The 18,785-nt window shown below is 41.0% G+C and overlaps 1 protein-coding gene across 4 annotated transcripts; it reads right to left on the bottom strand.

Moving 5' to 3' along the window:
- Positions 1-4,340: 4,340 nt before the first annotated feature.
- On the bottom strand, positions 4,341-18,462 carry LOC121976440. Of its 4 annotated transcripts, none has more exons than XM_042528597.1 (6): positions 18,287-18,462; positions 18,092-18,213; positions 17,881-18,006; positions 7,145-7,414; positions 6,882-7,046; positions 4,341-4,835 (listed from the first exon to the last, which is right to left on the bottom strand). In XM_042528597.1, the coding sequence occupies exons 1-6, from the start codon at positions 18,360-18,362 to the stop codon at positions 4,551-4,553; spliced, it is 1,044 nt and encodes a 347-aa protein (XP_042384531.1). In that variant the 5' UTR covers positions 18,363-18,462; the 3' UTR covers positions 4,341-4,550. The 4 variants fall into 4 exon arrangements, with proteins under 4 accessions (XP_042384531.1, XP_042384532.1, XP_042384533.1 ...); XM_042528598.1 differs by having other exon boundaries at positions 17,881-18,003; positions 18,287-18,461; XM_042528599.1 differs by having other exon boundaries at positions 18,092-18,422.
- Between the last annotated feature and the right edge of the window lie 323 nt (positions 18,463-18,785).

Raw genomic sequence — 18,785 nt, 5'->3', positions numbered from 1 at the left:
AAAGTATAAAACTAAAGAACGTATAAAGAATTTATTAGAGAAAAACTAAACATAAAGCATGAATTAAAATGCAAGAGCAAGCAAAATTGGAACTAACTCCCCTTTCATTCTCGGTGGTTGAAGAAGGTTTAGAAGAAGGAACCACCCCGGAAGTTGAATAATCATGGTTCCAATCAAATTCTTCTTATTACTCATTTTTCCTTTCAAAATTCTCTCTAGAGGTCTAAGTCGGTTCAGTGTAAGCATCCACTCCGGACGCTTATGTTCTCCTACAACATCAATCAAAGAAAACACCTCCCACAAGCATGTGGGATTAAAATAAAATAGGAGAAAATTAGTGTGGGTAAAACATATATCAAGAAATGCATCACATCTAATAAAATCAATAAATGGTACCTCTATGAAATTCTCTAATGAAAAATTACACAAAATTCTCACCTTGTCATCTTGAAAGGTACATGGAGTGGTGTTGGTTACCTCTTTCTCCTCAAATAAATGCTCATACTCCAGTTCTGGCAAATGTTCAACTTCATGTAGTGATTCTTGGGTGCTTGGCTCCATAGCACAAGTCCCTACACTTACATCCTCCATTCTTGGTGATTCTTGAGGTAATGCTTCCAGTAAGCACTCCCCTACACTTATATCATCTTCAACATTAATTCCTGCATCATTCACATCATCTAAAGCAACACTATTAGTAGAATCAGAAATCTGAACAACTACATCATCATCACAAATAAAACTAGATAATTCATGTGAATAAATGGGAATAGGGTCAGGCCTGACAAGAGCTCCACAATCCATCTCCTCACTGGCTCTTTGTTTTTGTAACTGATTAATGGATGATGCAATCTGATCTAACTGACTCTGAATATTCTGTATCCTTGCAAATTGTTGCTCTTGATGCTCTCTCATTTGTTGCATAACTTCATTGCATTTCCACATTGATTCTTCAATTTGTTCTTGTGCATCCTCATACCTATTCCGTTGCTCCATAGGTAGGTAGGACTGATATCCAAGCTGATAAAACTGAGTCTGAGGCTGAAAATAATAATTCTCCATCCCATCTCCAAAATACTGATAATATGGATCCATGGTTTCTGAATTTCCTGTTCGTACACTGAAACACTAACAAATAAAATCAGAAGACTCAGGAACAAATAAAATCAAACACATGGATATATAAACATGAAATCAATCAAAATAATCCTAAAATTACTAAACATTGCATTTTTTTCCCCGGCAACGGCGCCAAAATTTGATATGGCGAATCTGTCACATCCGCTAATCAAATTGTACAAATGTATATTTCACTGAACCCCTTAATTAAACAATAATGTTGTAGTAACGAGCCCAGGATCGATCCGAGGAACCAACGGTAGAATGTAATTTAGGATTGTCTTTTATTCCTATTTTTGGGGTTTTCGATATAAAAATGGAGTTGGGGGAGTTGAATGCTTTGAATATAAATCTACAAAGGAAAACACAACAGTAAAGAAATTAATCTAAAGCATAAGAGTGAACCCTAAACAAATGAAATCTACTTGTGTGCCAACAATCAAACCATAATGCATTGTCACCCTACATTATAATTAAATCATCAACACACATCAAACGAAGATTGAAATAACAAGACTCAAGTAAATCTGATCTACAGCAAAATGTAAACCCTAACTTAGAACTTAAACTCTAAACACTTAACCAAGCATCAAATTAAACTTAAACTAAGCTTCAATTAAGTAATGAAATACTAAATTACTGCTAAAAACATAGCAAACAATTAATGAATCCAATCTAAGCTGTAAAAAATAATAACAAACTGAAATAAACCCTAACCGATCCAATTCACAACCAATCTCACCAAACTTCACACTCAAGCCGTCACACAAGAGACCGAAATCGTGACCACCCAATTCCGGACCTCAGTGGAGCATCTCAGCTGCGTCTCAGTTCAAGGTATACTCAGCAACGCTGACAGACCACCCCTGACGAGCTGGAAATAACCCAAAACCCCAAGAATGGCCGAAATCTGAAATCTGGTCTCTGGATCTGATGGAAGGCTGTGGAACGCGGATGAACGTCGGGTGAAGCTCAGGAACACCGGAAGACCACCTCCGAATGTTGCTGATAGGAATCGGAGCCGTCGATTGGAAGACCACCTCCAAATCGAGCTGGAAAAGGGAGATGCCGCGAGCCAAATTCCACCGGAGAGAACACCCTCCAATGACTCCAGAAGATCGGGATGATGCCGCCGTGAAGCTCTACAATGAAGGTTGAAGCTCGGGAAATTGATTGGAGAAAGAATGGGGCTGAAATCTGGAAGAAATGCGTTGCGGGACGAAGCTGCACGTGGAGGAGTCGACGAAGAAGCTGGGCACTGTAGCTTCTCTATTTTAAACAGATCTCAGATTTGAATGGACGGCTAGGAGCAATTTGGAGCTAAATCAACGGTAAAAGCTTGCCCAAAATTCGATCCGAATGTACTGATCTTGATCTTGATCCAGAGTCTGGATCTACCCTCCCTTAGGTCGGATCGATCAGATCATCACTGGATGGCCCAGATCGGCCCAGTCTTCATTGAACGACCCAGATTAATTCGGCTGGATCAATGGCTAGATGAACTCAGGTCTGGATCAAAACTTCTGGATCTTCATCAATGGCTCATATCTGCTCCCCATTAGGTTGGATCGGCTAGATCTTCAACGGATGGTCTAGATCTGTCCTATTCTTGATAAACGGCCCAAATCGACCCAAAGCTTGATCTTGTCTTTTGAACTCCGATTCGAGCCCAATTCCGGTCCAAATAGATCCAAATCTAAGATCCTTTGATGCCTACAAAATAAGAATCAAATATTAGCATCAAATAACACCAAAAATAATATAATTTGTAATTAAGTCCAAAATCTATGCAATGCACAAAAATGTAATGTAACCATGATTTAAACTATGAAACCAACATCAAAATCATGCATATATGAATCAAAATAATACAATAAAATTATGATTATCAGTATTCCATTACAAAAGCTTACTGTGTTGCTTTTGTATTGACATTCTTAGTGTGCTTGACGTGCCCGTGTTTTGGCCTATTTTACTCCTTTACTAGTTAGTGCTGTTCGCAGCCACAATGAAGAGGTAAATTCTTCACATGGTTAAGTACAAATATGCCCCGTTAACCTTCGAGAAGCAAGTAAGCTTGAAACTTCCAACTATCGAAATCACTTTCATCTTTAGTTGTCTAATCAGTAGTCTTACTTATCTCAGCGTTACACTTGCAAGAAATCGGTTGAAGATGCATATCTTTCTAATAACTGAATACATGATTACTTTTGAAGACCATGTTAGAAGAGGACCCTTGTTTGAATCTTTCTATTTGACCATGCTCGAAGAGCTAATGCAGGTTTGCTGCCTCATACAAGGCTGAGTGAAAAAGATGCTTTTGATGTACATTAGCAACAAAAATTAATTATTATTTTTCCATATCAGGTCCATTTTGGATATCATGATATGATTATATATCAAGTCTATGTTGGGCACATATTAGGTTTAACATAGAGATTTTTGATGATTCTTCTTTATTATATTTTAACATTTTCGAAAAATCGAAATAAATAATTGATAGTATATTTAAACTCTTTGCAATCTCAGAAATCCATATGAAATGAAATGAATGCAATCGTAATTCTTTAGATCCATCAGTGAATTTCAATCAAAATCTACTAATGGACATAAAGATTTTAAATTGTACCTATTTTAGTTCCTATGAATTTTTGAGATTATAAAAAGTTTAAATATATTATCCAATATTTATTTCGATTTCTTCACATATATTAAAATGTTATAAAAAATCAATTAAATCTTATATAATGTTATCTATATTTTAGGCATGCATGCAAAAAAAAAAAAAAAAAAAAAAAAAAAAAAAATGAGAGGAAAAATAAGTGAGAAGTTGCATGCATAGGAGATAGGAAAATAAAAGAGAGAGATAAATGATAAAAAAAAAATTCAAAAAATTAAATTGGTTAGGTGGATAGAATAGGAACTACATTTGAAAAAGTGTACACTCTGATAAATACCAAATACTATGCGACTTTTAGTCAATTAAAAAATTTAGATGCGTCATGTGATATATTACTGAAAAAAAGTTACAAGATCAAATTTAAAAGCAACAAAGTAGCCCCAAATAAAAAATTCGTAAAATTGTTGTAAACGATCCCAAGCGGTCCCAATGATTGTGTTGACTACACCACAAAAGACGATTTCTAACCATCCAAAAGCAATTGAGTACTTCCAGATCACGATTTGCAAACCATGGAATCCACTGCACGTCACAACCAGGCTGAAGCAATAGCAAATGAACTGTATGTCAACCTCAACAATATGAAAAAACTTACATCAAAAACAATTTGAGGCAATAATTTACTTTACAGTTCTGAAAAAACTGTCGAGTTTATGCAAAAGCAATAATGGTTAATCATCAAAATGATCGTGTAAAACGAATGATATATTTTCAAAAGGAATATATTCTGTAGCAGATTAGTAGCAACACACTAAATAGTGCTAACTAATCTCTTGTTGGAGTCACGGGAGTTTCGCACTTTGCAGTCACTGTGAGCTTCATCTTCCAAGCCACTCTCTGACCTTGCTTGAGGAGATGAGAAATCTAGGCACATTCCATGTGTATCTAGTTCTTCGTCCGATGTCGATAGATCCTGAGATATCAATTTGTGATACTCGATCAGCTGGTGAAGGCACTGGTTCTCCCTCAGTAGATTAGCATTGTCATTTGCCAATCTGGACTTTTCAGCCAAAAGAGTCTCCAACTGCAGTCTAATCTACAAATGAGTAACATTACATGCTGAGAATAGAGCTCGAGATTTCATATGTCAGGACAGATACAACTGTTAATCGAGCATGGAAAGAAAAAAATTTAAGTATCAAAACCACATTGGGGATAGCACAGGGTTCTCCGATTTAGTCCAATAAAAAACACAAGCAAAACGCAGCAAAGTGATCTGGATCTTACCTCCATTAGATGCAACACGATACATTTATGTGACAGTGAGTAAAATTTGCATGAATACATTCAGTAATAAAGAAGAGTTCTTTCTTTCTGATTCTATGTAAGAAAAAGATTGACACAAATCCTCACCCACTAGAACATTAGCTCTTGCAAGGTCTCATCTTCTTACCATGTAGACCATTTAGGTCTCGCAAAGCCAAACTGTAGGTACACTCATTCCTCTCCCTATTGGTCTCCACTCCTTATGTTATCAGGCAAGTTGCTTATGCTCATCAAACTCGCTCCTCCTCTACCTAGCTTCAGTAATATCTAATTTTGTTTGAGATGGTATTGAACAAGCTTGAACATTTTTATGCTCAGTAAATAAACAAGTTTAACACAGAAACCAAACTCTGACTAATTAATTCATGAATGAACAATGTTGGGGAGTAAATCCATCTAAATTTGTCATTAGTTTGAAGATATATTTAGTAAGCATCTAGGATGTCATTTGAATGCTGAAAGCAAAGACATCTAGCATCCAATAAAGTCAATCAGTTGACCAGACTTTTCACAAACAGTAAGCAAAAGCCAGTGTGCTGGGTGAAGCCCTCCGTGATTGACCTCCTTGCCAAATCGCATGGGGCAATCTTGGAGGGCCCCCCGGGCGAGGGTTATCACCTTTTGCTGCAACAAATAGTAAGCAAAAAGACCAAGTTTCTATGCTTTCTACTTGGTATGCGATTCAACCAAGTAGGTTGATTAGGTGATCAGGCTGACATTGCCCTATATCAATTGTCTTTTGTGTGTGTCATATCTCCTTTTTTCTTAATCCTTTCAAAATTGTAAATTAGCATTTTGCTATGTTGTGCCTAGATATTATCATGGAGTTGCGTTTGCACTTAGATCAAGATGCAATAAGTTGACCTTTTGCTATACGTATAGCATCAAGCTGTTTTCTAGTATTTTTAAGTTCAAAGAGTTGTCATCATCATCAAGCCTCCGAGATTGAGTTCTATACAAAGCCATATCCACAGAATTCTATAATCTACCATTGAATTGGATCCAAATGGCATCACTTTCAATTTGGCCCATCTGACATTCCTAGTTACATGATGGTACGCTTTTGGGTTGGGTGCTTCATATTAGGCCAGTCGTATTTCATTTGGAAAACAAAGTTTGTGCTACATTTATCCTAATATAACCAAGAGTGTGAAACCTTATTTGGGTCAAAAGTAGGCCTTCCTATTTTACTTTAAAAGCATGCACAGAATTCGTTAATCCACAAAAGTTTGTAAAGCCTCCAATCATTTTGACCTATATATTTTAGATGTATGATTTCTGGGGATTTCACTTTATTGCTGAAAATTCTTAGGACCATGTTTGTTGATCTTATGGGAATTTTAATACCAAGAAATTTAATAGATGCAATAGAATGCAGTCTACAATAGCATGAATGGCAATATATTGTCTACCATCCTGACCATCAATATATTTTTTTCTTGTAATGCTACTAATGAAAAATGAAAGTAACGGGTTACTGTCTTACTGAGGATGATTTACAACATCGTCTACAGTAGCATGTATAGCAGTATATTGTCTACTATTCTGCAATATATTTTATTCTTGTACTGCTACTGAAAAATGAAAGTAATGGATTACTAAGGATGATTTACAATGAGCATTCACTGGTGCAGTTAAAGGCTCACAAGGCAAGATAATTAACTAGTGAAATTAAAGTAGAAATTGAGAGAGATATGCTGTCGTAATCAATCAAAGAAGTCAAATTAAAATGACTAAAATATGGGTGAATCTCCCAATCTTGTTGCCAAAGTTAAATTACAAAGTTAAAGCAAAGGAAATATCAGTGAAGTAGTACCAGGTCATCATCTTCAAGTCTAGCACCATTGTCAAATGACTCTCGGAGTCGTATATTCTCCTCTTCAAGCATATTGCATCTTTCCTGCATCAACCATAACTCCAACTTCATGTTTTTAAGTTCGCCCAAAAGGTATGATGTTTTAGTGACCATAGAAGTTGCAAGCTGCAAATGAGAAAAATCAAAAGAAGCTGATAAGAAGATGGTTCGTGAAGAATCTTTAAGACAAACTACACCAAAACTCAAATTATCTGTCCACTGACAGTTTTTGACTTGTCCAGTGCAGCAGTTTGGATTGCATTTGAAGAAATCTTGTCATCTTTCTCATCCAAAAATCCAGAAGAATCTCCTACTTTGTTGTTGTTGGCATAGCTTATCTCATCGCTTGATTTATTACAGGAAATAGCTTCACGCTTGTTCAAAAGTTTATCAGAACCACAAAGTCTCTTAGCCTTTGGCTCCTCACTTGTTGTCTTTCGACTCTCTCTTAGTTGTTTTTCTGAAACAGTGATTTTGGTAAGATCACTAGCTCTCTGTTGAACAAACACACTGGATTAGTCATGATTAAAAGAATTTGCATTCTATTGTCAATCTAAAGTAGCCAATCTCATTATGAAGAAATGTTTGACATCTAGATTGCAGAAATTAATATTCTGAAGTACCACAATAATAAATATATCTACATGACAGGAAGACAAAACTATAATATGCAGTTGGTAAACATGCATAACTACTGATTAAAATGAGAGAATAGTACTCTAGTGCATTGTGATTTTATCTCCTTAGTGAGAAGGCAGTGGATTAATAATCTCATGAATAGTAGTTTTCAAGAAAACTATTTAGTCATTTGTATAACTCGGTATCCATTTGTTACGTCCTAGTAGAGCTCTGCTAATGATAGACAAAGATTGTTATGTTGTCTAGAAGCCAACTGATCCTGTCTGAAATCGGAGAAGATGGTGCATTGAGCAGGTGACTTTGGTGTTGATCGTGAGAAGACTATGGGCTAGAACCAGAAGACGTGTTGATCGATCATGTGTGTCAAAAACAAAAAGTAGGGAAAAAAGTATCAGCAACCGGACCAGGGAAGGGTCCCCGACGCAGGTACTCCGACACTCAAGTCAAACAGGTGGCCGAGAGGAAATGCAATGAATAGTGGAATCCGAGTGCCTTAGGTTGCGTAGTGTTGCGTTGCCTGCGCCTGTAGATGGAGACCCCTTATATAGTATTACTTTTCTTTTCTGCATGAATCTCGATGTATTACAAAAATAAGATCAACCCCTATGACATTCTTAAACATTTCCAGAAAGGGACCCACCATGTTTGTGATTTGCAGAGTAGAAGCTTCCTTCATAAAGACAACACAAGAAATATTTATTTATTTCTCTGATAACCATTATGCAAATGCTAAAAGGGAATATTAAGCCATTGGATTGACGAGCCCTTAATATTCTTTGCTAGTAGACTGACCGAGTCCCCTTTGTAGCCCGATTGGCTCTTGTTTGCAGGCGTGATCGGGTCGGATAAAGGATGGATGTAACTCTTAAGGACTTGGTCTGCGCTCGGCCTCTACACTTGGATAAAGACTGGTCCGGTCAGGCCGTGTGTCTAGCATGTCTAATCAGACCTCCGGTCCAGGTCTGATCGATCAGATCACTGACTCAGTTCTGAATGACACTAATACACCTCAAGGTTTCATTGACTTTGAGGGACTCGAAATCCGATCGGACCAGGTCCGATCTGATAGATCACTTGTCCAAGACAAGTGATCGTTCTAGCCCCAACCTCCTTGACTTTGACCGCTAAGTCAGCCGACTTTATTGACTACGACCCCGACCACAAGGGCCCCACCTTATTCGCCATATCACCAACTGCTAGAGATGCAAGACTCTTTTTCATCTATATTAGGATGACAATTGATCAGTTTACACCTTGCAAAGGTTAGAAAAAAATAAAATGTTAAGAAGAGAAAACAAAAAAAAGGAATACAAGATTTTAGGTGGTTTGGTTAGCTTTGTTGTCAGTAGAAACACACAGATAAACACTTATTATATCATTGTATCTGAGATGGTTAACCTCCCCTTCTATAACCCCAGAACTCTAAGGCTCTTACACATAACAGATCCCGTGTATTTTGAATCATGCATATATCAAAGCATATACACTATAATTAAGACTGGTACTTAGCTTCTAGCTGATCAAGTTATCCAAGACTCCTGAGTACCAGGCTTAGTGAATATTGGATCGGTTCTTAAAAATCATATGACATCTTACATGGACCAATCATCTATGTTTCTTGTTGTCCTGCTCCGAGAAGCTCGAGGACGACTTCACTGGTGCACTGGCAAGAGAGTTGACATGACTGTAGCGATGCATGAACAAGTAAAGGTGGAGAGGAAGAAGAATAACCAAACACAAGGAGTAAAAAAAAAAAGGGCAGCTCGGTGCACGAAGCTTCCGCCATGCGAGGTCCCGGGAAGGATCCATTGTACACAGCCTTACCTTACTTTTTGCAAGAGGTTGTTTCCAGGATTCGAACCCGTGACCTTTTAGTCACAAAGCAACAACTTTACCATTGCACCAAGGCTCCCCTTCAACCAAATTTTATCTATCCTTTATCTTCTTATTACTATCCTTTTATAAATTTTTCCTGGACTTTTCATCTTCCTCCTCATTTACTAAGGCTATATTTATTAAAATGGAGTTAATGAACTGATGATTGGTATACTAATTACACAGGAACTTCGTTTTGTCTTCCTCTAGCTTTTAATGTAACCGCATTAATGAGAACATCCTAATTGAAGTAAATTCCCCTGATGATTCCTATTTCCCATGCATATACCTATGATGGGCATTTAATATGGGTGACACTGAGAATTTATTAAGGTAGGCAGCTTAAATGTTCGTTGAAGTGTTCCTCCCAAGCGATAGCTCCGTAGCTCATACACCTGAGCGATTATGTACTTAAGTGGGGATGTTGTCTGCCATAACCTATAAAGTGTACCCAAGCGGTATCCTAGAGGGTTGCCCAAGCAGTGCCATGAGGGCAAGGCAAATGAGTTCCCATTCTCGACTAGCTTGATTATCCCTCGAGTGGTACATCTTCCTTCACCGACCTTGACTTTGACTGACATACCACTTGCTACGTTGACCCTTAGACGCCACGTAACACCTTCTAGAAACGGTTACATAACAAGCCTCCCCCTTTGGTCCAGTCGAAGGAGGTGCCAAACTGGCTGACTAAGTAAAAAAGTGTTGAATGTTGTTGCCACGTGGAGGGAAAGAGAAGAGAAAATCTCTAGAATAATCTTCAGAGATTTGGTCATTTATAAGACGTGGCGCTCATTAATGATGCATTCCATGTTTGATGACGTGTACCCTGTTAGGATCTCTTCGTACGGCTAGAGAGGGGGGTGTGAATAGCCGACCCCAATTCGTCGCGTTTCTTTCTACAAATCAGGTTAGCGCAGCGGAAAATAAAACAAAGAAACAAAGCGGAGACTAGCAAACCTCAAACTCGTCGATGTAACGAGGTTCGGAGATGAAACTCCTACTCCTCGGCGTGTCCGTAAGGTGGACGAAGCCTACCAATCCGTCGGTGGATGAGACCCCGGAAACCCGGCTAATAATCACTCCTTCTGGGTGGAGAAACCTCACCACAATCTTTGCAACAGCAACAAGGAGTACAAGTAGAACAAGAAAACAAGAACAACAGGAATGTAAAAACACTTGCTTGCCTCTTATTGTCGATTGGAACCCAGGTGAAGCAGCAGCTTCTAGGATCCAACCTCAGCCAGAAAACCAGCAGGAAACTCACGCAGAGCTTCAGCAAACTGAGCTCAGCAAAGCTCGCAGAAGAACTCACAGCAGCAAGAAGAACAGCAGCTCCAGAAAAAAACGATCTCAAGAAAACGGTTCTCTTCTACATAGCCTTCGAACCTTTTATGTGTCCTGATATCCTCAGCCAACCTGCGAACCTGCAAGCAGAAAGAACAGAACACAGAAGCCCGAAATAGCCTAGCCGTTGTCTCACAACGGCTAGGGCCTGGACCGATCAGGCTTCAGCCCCAGTCTGATCGGTCCCTAGACCGATCAGACACTTTCACAGAGAGTTGTCCCAACTCTCTGTGCGTGTCCTGATTGGTCCCGGGGACCGATCAGGCTTCATTCTGATCGGTCCCTAGTCCGATCAGTAAACTTACAATGGTCTACTGATCGTTTTCTGATCGGTCTCCGGACCGATCAGGACCACTGTATCACTGGATCGGTCACCAGACCGATCCAGAGCTTGGTTTTTGTCCAAACCAAGTCCCAAACCTTCCAAACCAATATCCGGTCAACCTTGACCTATTGGTACATCATGCTTAGCATCCGGTCACTCCCTTGACCTGCTAAGACTCTCCACCAAGTGTCCGGTCAATCCCTTTGACCCACTTGGACTTTCCTCTTCGTGCCAAGTATCCGGTCACTCCTATGACCTACTTGGACTTCCCATCACCAGATGTCCGATCGCCCTTGATCCATCTGGATTTTCCCTTGCACGGCTTCACTCACCAGGACTTTCACCTAGCTTCACTCACTAGGGTTTTCACCTGGCTTCACTCACCAGGATTTTCCCGAATGCCTGGCTTCATTCACCAGGACTTTCACCTTCACCTAGCTTCACTCACTAGGATTTTCACCTGGATTCACTCACCAGGATTTCCCGACTGCCTGGCTTCACTCACCAGGACTTTCCACACTGCCTAACATCCCAGTTAGGACTTTTCCGTGCCAAGTCTCCATACTTGGACTTTTCCCGTGCCAAGTCTCCATACTTGGACTTTTCGCGTGCCAAGCTCCCTGCTTGGACTTTTCCAGTGCCAAGTCTCCATACTTGGACTTTTCTAGTGCCAAGCTCCCTGCTTGGACTTTTCCGTTGCCAAGTCTCCATACTTGGAGTCAGGTCAACCTTGACCTAAGGTTGCACCAACAATCTCCCAAACATCTATTCTCGTCCCATATCAAGAATACAACTCTTCCACGAGTGTCAAACATCAACATGCAACTCAACTAGGTCAACCTTGACCTAAGGTTGCACCAACAATCTTCCTAAGTCAAACATCAAAATACAACTCGAGTCAGGTCAACTCGAGTCAGGTCAACCAGGTCAACCTTGACCTAAGGTTGCACCAACATACCCATCGTTGGACTAATAGCATAATGAGCCGTCTCGTGTTGAGTTAAGGTCATATCGCTTGTTACATCAAGTGATGTGACCGGCTATTGCACATGCCACTCGGTGATTGTGCTAGATTCGACGGTTCAAACTAAATCCTGCCTTCCGTACCATCTTGCATCAGATGACTATTATAGAGGACTTGAAAGTATACCAGGGCTTCTTTTTTTTCTTCCTCCAACGTCCACCTTTGCCGTCTTTGTCTACATTTTCGTCGCACTCATCTTCTCTTTTACCTTCTGTGCTCTGTGTTTCCTCCCTCTCGTGTAAGTCCTCCTTTCTATTTACTCTTTTCTACCTGCCTCTTAGGATTTAGATTCCTCCTCAGCCCCAGTGTATCTATAACTCCCATGGCATTTGCTCCTTGGTATGAAATCATTCACTCGACTGTAACTGGAGAGCTTAGAAAAGAGCTTAGGATTGACTATGATATTTTAGACGATCATACAATCCGAGTACCCAGAAGGGATCAGGCACCTTCGATGCCTCCTTCCGGTTTTACCACTTTTTTCATAGCCAAATAGAGAGTGGTCTCCGATTTCCTATTCTTGAATTCTTCAGGGATATCTGCACCTATTTTGGGATTTCCCTACACCAACTAGCCTGAATGCCATTAAGATCCTGTGTGGGATGGCTGTGGTTTTCCGTCTATATAATATTCCTCTTACCCCCACTTGTTTTCATTACTTCTTTCATCCTAAGAGGGTCGAATTAGGAGCTTTCCATTTCATGTTCTGAGCGGGATGCAAGTTCTTAGAAGGCAACCCATCATCGCATAAAGGAGATGCCCTTCACATTCCCGACCGACTGAATAGGAGAGCTTTCGAATCCACCACCACTCAGGAAGTACAAGAAGAAGCCCGAGCATCTCCAGACCTTAGAGATACTCGTCGACATGTGCTTCAACTGTACCGCTATCATTCAAAATGAGGGTCTTCTATATCAACCCCGTCTAAGCCCCATCGCCGTCGAGCTGAAAAAGCCACTCGGCAAGTTCTTCTTTTTCTTCTTCTATGAAAGTTGACTTACCTTCTTGCTTGTTGGCAGAGGACACTATGTTGGGCACTTCAATGAGCAAGCTTCTGAAGGTAGATCGAGCAACCTTTTAGACTTTGACCACTCCCGAAGTTTCTTCAGACGTTGCTGGAGTGGCTTCTACTGAGGCTGATCTGCCACCCCCCGAGAATCCTTAGGTACCGTGATAGACATAAGCTCCTCCAGCCAAGTGATGTCAATAACTGAAGGAGCATCCCGAGCGACCTCTACTGCCACAGCAGTCGAGCGGGTTAACGATCTTGCTACTGTTGAGGATATGTCCAACACTTCGATCGGGGAGGCTACTAATGACCCGGTCGGGGAAGAAGAACCCGAGCCACCGACATCCCCTTTACGGATAAGGAGGCATAAATGCCCCGTGCCACCTATACTAGTAGGTCCTTTGCCGGAAAGACCCGTCTCTCGCCTAAGAAGGGGCGTTCTGATTACTGAGCCTCCCAGGGTGCAGTTAATGGGTTCCTTCTCCGCCTCTGAAACAACGTCGAGCATTTCGACGACCCTGGAGGAGAATCGACAACCGAATTGGAGGCTTCTGCAGGTTCTGCCTTCCCTCAGATTCCTCCCAGTCCCAGTCGATCAGAGGAGACCGCCCGACAGGCCAGCCTACTGCAACTGATAAAGTCCGACAATTATGCTAAGTCGCTGCATAGTTTAGAGGTGCTAGAAGTCAGCCGACATACTAACACCTCTATGCTTAAGGTGCGTAATTGTATGCCTGTTACCTCTGCTTTACCACTTGTGAAATTAGATTTATATAGGATTTTTTTACGCGGCTATGGACGAAGCATATGCAAATCCATAACTGAATCCGTGCTCTGGTGAAGCAGAACGGGCAACTACTGCAACAGGTCGTCGATCTGCAGGTGCATATATCGGAGGTTACTTGTGCAGCAGAAGAGGCTAAAGCAGAAGCCGCTCGGGCTAAGGAAGAAAGCCTTCTACAAGCAAACTTGGCGACTAGGTTGCGCAAAGATTTGGAACTCTTCGGGACACAAGTATCCTCCATCTAGACTGAGCTGAACAAAGCTATGGAGAGAGAAATCTTCGCAGTTCCAAGTCCACTCGCTGGAAGTCGTTCGGAATGAACTTTCCTCCCAACTCACTGCTCTAAGTCAACAAGTTGCGGATCTACAAAGCCAACTTACACAGGCCGAGGAGAGGCCAATTCCTACACCTGCAGATCAACGACTTATTACAGTAGTTGCGCGATCTGCTTCACTAGAGCGGGGATTCGGTTATGAACGTGCATATGCTCGGTCCATAGCTGCGTAAAAAATTTCTATATAAATCTAATTTCACGAGTGGTAAGACAGAGGTAATAGGCATACAATTACACACCTTAAGCATAGAGGCGTTGGTACGTCGGCTGACTTCCAACACGTCTAAACTATGCAACGACTTAGCATAATCGCCAGACTTTATCAGTTGTAGTAGGTTGGCATGTCGAGCAGTCTCCTCCGATCGACTGGGACCGGGAGGAATCCGAGGGAAGGCAGAACCTGCAGAAGCCTCCAATTCAGGTGTCAATTCTCCTTAATAGGGGCCGTCGGAATGCTCGACATTGTTTCAGAGGTGGAGGGGGAACCCACTAACTACACCCTGGGAGGCTCAATAATCAGAATGCCCGTTCTTGGGCGAGAGACGGGTCTTTCAAGCAAAGGACCTATTGGTATAGGTGGCTTGGGGCGTTTACGCCTCCTTATCCGTAAAGGGGATGTCGGTGGCTCGAATTCTTTCCATGACCGGTTCATTTGTCATCTCCCTGATCGGAGTGTCAGACATATCCTCAGCAGTAGCAGGATATGGTAGTAGAGGTCGCTCGGGATGCTCCTTCAGTTACTAACATCACTTGGTTGGAGTAGCTTATTTCTATCCCGGTACCTAAGGACTCTTGGGGGGTGGCAGATTAGAAGCCGCTCCAGTGGCATTTGAAGAAACTTTGGGAGTGGTCAAAGCCTAAAAAGTTGCTCGATCTGCCTTCAGAAGCTTGCTCATTGAAGTGCCCAACATAGTGCCCTCTGCCAATAAGCAAGAAAGGTAAGTCAGTTCTCACAGAAGAAGAAAAAGGACTTACGAAGCGACTTTTATAGCTCAGCGACAATGGGGCTTAGATGGGCTCGATATAGAAGGCCCTCATTTTGAACGAAAGCAGTACAGTTGAAGCACATACTGACTAAGGCCTGGAGATACTCGAGCTTCTTCTTCTACTTCCCAAGCGGCGGTGGGTCCGGAAGCTCTCCTATCCAACCGGTTGAGAATGTGAAGGGCACGCGACGGATTCAAATAAAAAAACTTACTTTTCCAACCTTTGTGGGATGATGGGTTGCCTTCCAAGAACTTGTATCTTGCTCGGGACATGAAGTGGAAGGCTCCTAACTCGACCCTCTTGGAATGAAAGAAGTAAGGAAAACAAGTGGGGGTAAGAGGACTATTATACAAACAAAAAACCACAACCACCTCACAAAAGATCCTACTGGCATTCGGGGCTAGTTGGTGTAGAGAAATCCCAAAATAGGTGCAGATATCCTTGAAGAACTCAGGGATAAGAAATCGGAGACCACTCTAAATTTGGCTATGAAAAAAGTGGTAAAATCGAAAGGAGGCATCAAAGGTACTTGATCCCTTCTGGGTATTCAAATTGTATAATCATCTGAAATACCATAGTCCATCCTAAGCTCTCTGGTTATAGTCGAGTGAATGGTTTCATACTAAGGAGTAAATGTCATGGGAGTTATAGATACATTGGGGTTGAGGAGGAATCTAAATCCTAGGAGGTAGGTAGAAAAGAGCAAATAGAAAGGAGGACTTACATGAGAGGGAGGAAACGCAGAGCACGGAAGGCAAAAGAGAAGCTGAGTGTGACAGAAATGCTGACAAAGACAGCAAAGGTGGGCATTGGAGGAAGAAGGAAAAAAACCCTAATATACCTTCGAGTCCTCTGTAATAGTCTTCCGATGCAAGATGGTACGAAAGGCGAGATTTAGTTTGAACCGTTAGATATAGCACGATCACCGTGTGGCACAGTAGCCAATCACATCACTTGATGTAACAAGCGATATGACCTTAACTCAATACGAGGCGGCCCGTTATGCTATTGGTCTAACGATGGGTACACGTCATCGAACATGACATGCATCATTAATGAGCACCACATCTCATAAATGACCAAATCTCTGAAGATTATTCTAGAGATTTTCTCTTCTCTTTTCCTCCACGTGGCAACAACATTCAACACTTTTTTACTTAGTCACACCTCTAGTCAGTTAGTTTGACACTTTTTTCAACTGGACCAAAAGGGGAGGCTTGTGTTGTGATCGTTCGTAGAAGGTGCCACGTGGAATCTAAGGGTTAACGTAGCAAGTGGTATGTTAGTCAAAGTCAAGGTCGGTGAAGGAAGAGATATACCGCTCGGGGATGGTCAAGCCAATCGAGAACGGGAACTCACTCGCCTGGCCCTCACGGTTCCTTAACCTTCCCGAGCGGGTATAATCACTGCTCGGGCAATCCTTCGGGATACCGCTTGGGTATACTTTATAGTCATGGCAAACAACATCCTCAGTTAAGTACATATCGCTCAGGTGTATGAGCTACCGCTTGGGAGGAACACTTCAACGGACATTTAAGCTGTTTGCCTTAATAAATTCTCAGTGTCACCCATATTAAATGGCCATCATAGGTATATGCATGAGAAATAGGAATCGTAAGGGGAATTTACTTCAGTTAGGATGTTCTCATCAATGAGGCTGTATTAAAAGTTAGAAGAAGAAAAAATGAAGATCCTATGTAATTAATGTACCAATTATCAGTTCATTAACTCCATTGTAATAAATATAGCCTCATTAAATGAGGAGGAAGATGAAACGTTCAGGAAAAATGTATAAAAGGATAGTAATAAGAAGATAAAAGGATAGATAAAAAATTTAGAATACTAAGTCTATTCCTTGTGTTTGGTTGTTCTTCTTCCTCTCCACCGTTAATTGTTCACACATCGCTATGGTCGCGTCAACTCTCTTGTCAGCGCACCGGTGAAGTCGTCCTTGAACTTCTCGAAGCAGGATCAATGGTGTTGCCCGAATCACCAGTAAAATGATAAGATCCCCTTTGCACTCTCAGGACATCAATCCCGAACGTCTATATAGTACATGAATCAAGCTGACCCTACATTATCATTGTCAGGAACTCGTTCCCAGAACCATTACATAGCACATAAATGAGGCTGCACTCCGGCAGAACATATTTCTCTACCAATTTCTATTTCTTGTTCATTGTTACAATTACCCATTCTGACAACCAATGCCCACATGCCTCCATGATTAGCAACTTACAATGGTGGTTCGAGGTTAGTACATCAAGTCAATATTAGGAGGCAATGGTCTGTTGATGTTAAAAAGACTAGAAGAAGTTCACACAGCATTTTCATATTGGTTATTGCTCTTAGGACATTACGAGGAAATTTGTGGTATTCCATTTCAGAGAGCCTGACAGTTTTCTGAAAACAAAAGTCAAGAAACCACAAATGAGATGTTGAAACTATCACGTCATGAGTAAAAAGGCACGAGAATCTAATTACGTGCACGCCAGAACTGAGTTAAGAGATAATGTATGTAGCTTCTAGCATCTGCTAGATCCTGTTATCCGATTAAATCTACTACTTCTAAGAATGCACAAAGAAAAAAAGATATTTTGCTCTCAACAAAGGTAACTAACTAAAACAACAACTCTTACCTGTCGCATGGTGATTAGAGTGCTAGAAAACTGGGACAAGGACGAGGAGACCGAGTCGAACCCGGTTATCAGAAGCTCAGAACCCTCCCGTAACCTCTTCCCACACTCGGATTCAGCCCTGAACTGCTAAAAATCTCAAAAAAAAAAAATGTTTCCAAAATTATTACTCACTGAAGAATCTAAAAAACAAAGAAGATGGAGAGATCCGTACGCGCGAGGAAGGCGAAGAGTGGAAGTCAGGATTCCGATCCAGGAGAATGCAATCGATGCTATCGTTGAGTCTGCTCCACAGCCGCTCGTCGGAGGAGGGACTGAGCGCAGGAGTTGGAGAGGCTGCCATGGATGGATGGATCGATCGGAAAGGGGGAAAAAAATGCGGCGAAAGATGAAGATCGAGAGGGGTTACAAGTTACAACGGCTAGCGGAGAGGCTTTAAATGGATCTCGGTTTTCCAACGTCTCGTCGCTCGCTGAGGTGCTCATCAGGCTGGACTCGTTTTTGGGTGACGCGTTGCGAACCCTACTGAGGCTGGGAAGACTGTCTACGTGAATCGATTCGGATTTTTTTTTTTTTTTGGTTTTGAAAAGATATGATTCGACCCAATTTGATCGAAGCCTGATATCGATGCTGAGTTGTTTGTAAAAGTGCAAAACTAGGGGGACGCTTTGTTTTTACCGAATAGTAAAGGGCTTTCTATATTGGTTATTTTTTTAATATAGGAAAAGGACATCTCATGCGGTAAAAATAATATAATTATTCTCTTTTTATTATTATCCCGTCTCTTATTTAATAAATCAGATGAATAGTCGTTTTAAAATCGTAGGTAATATATAATTATAAAAGTTATGATTTTATAATATTTTTTTAAAAATTATTTAAAACTTTTTAAAAAAAATTAAATAATA

The sequence above is a fragment of the Zingiber officinale genome, chromosome 4B, assembly GCF_018446385.1.
Source record: "Zingiber officinale cultivar Zhangliang chromosome 4B, Zo_v1.1, whole genome shotgun sequence".
Classification (NCBI taxonomy): domain Eukaryota; kingdom Viridiplantae; phylum Streptophyta; class Magnoliopsida; order Zingiberales; family Zingiberaceae; genus Zingiber; species Zingiber officinale.
The sequence above is the reverse complement of the archived record's forward strand: the minus strand, read 5'-3'. Positions and strand labels throughout refer to the sequence as shown.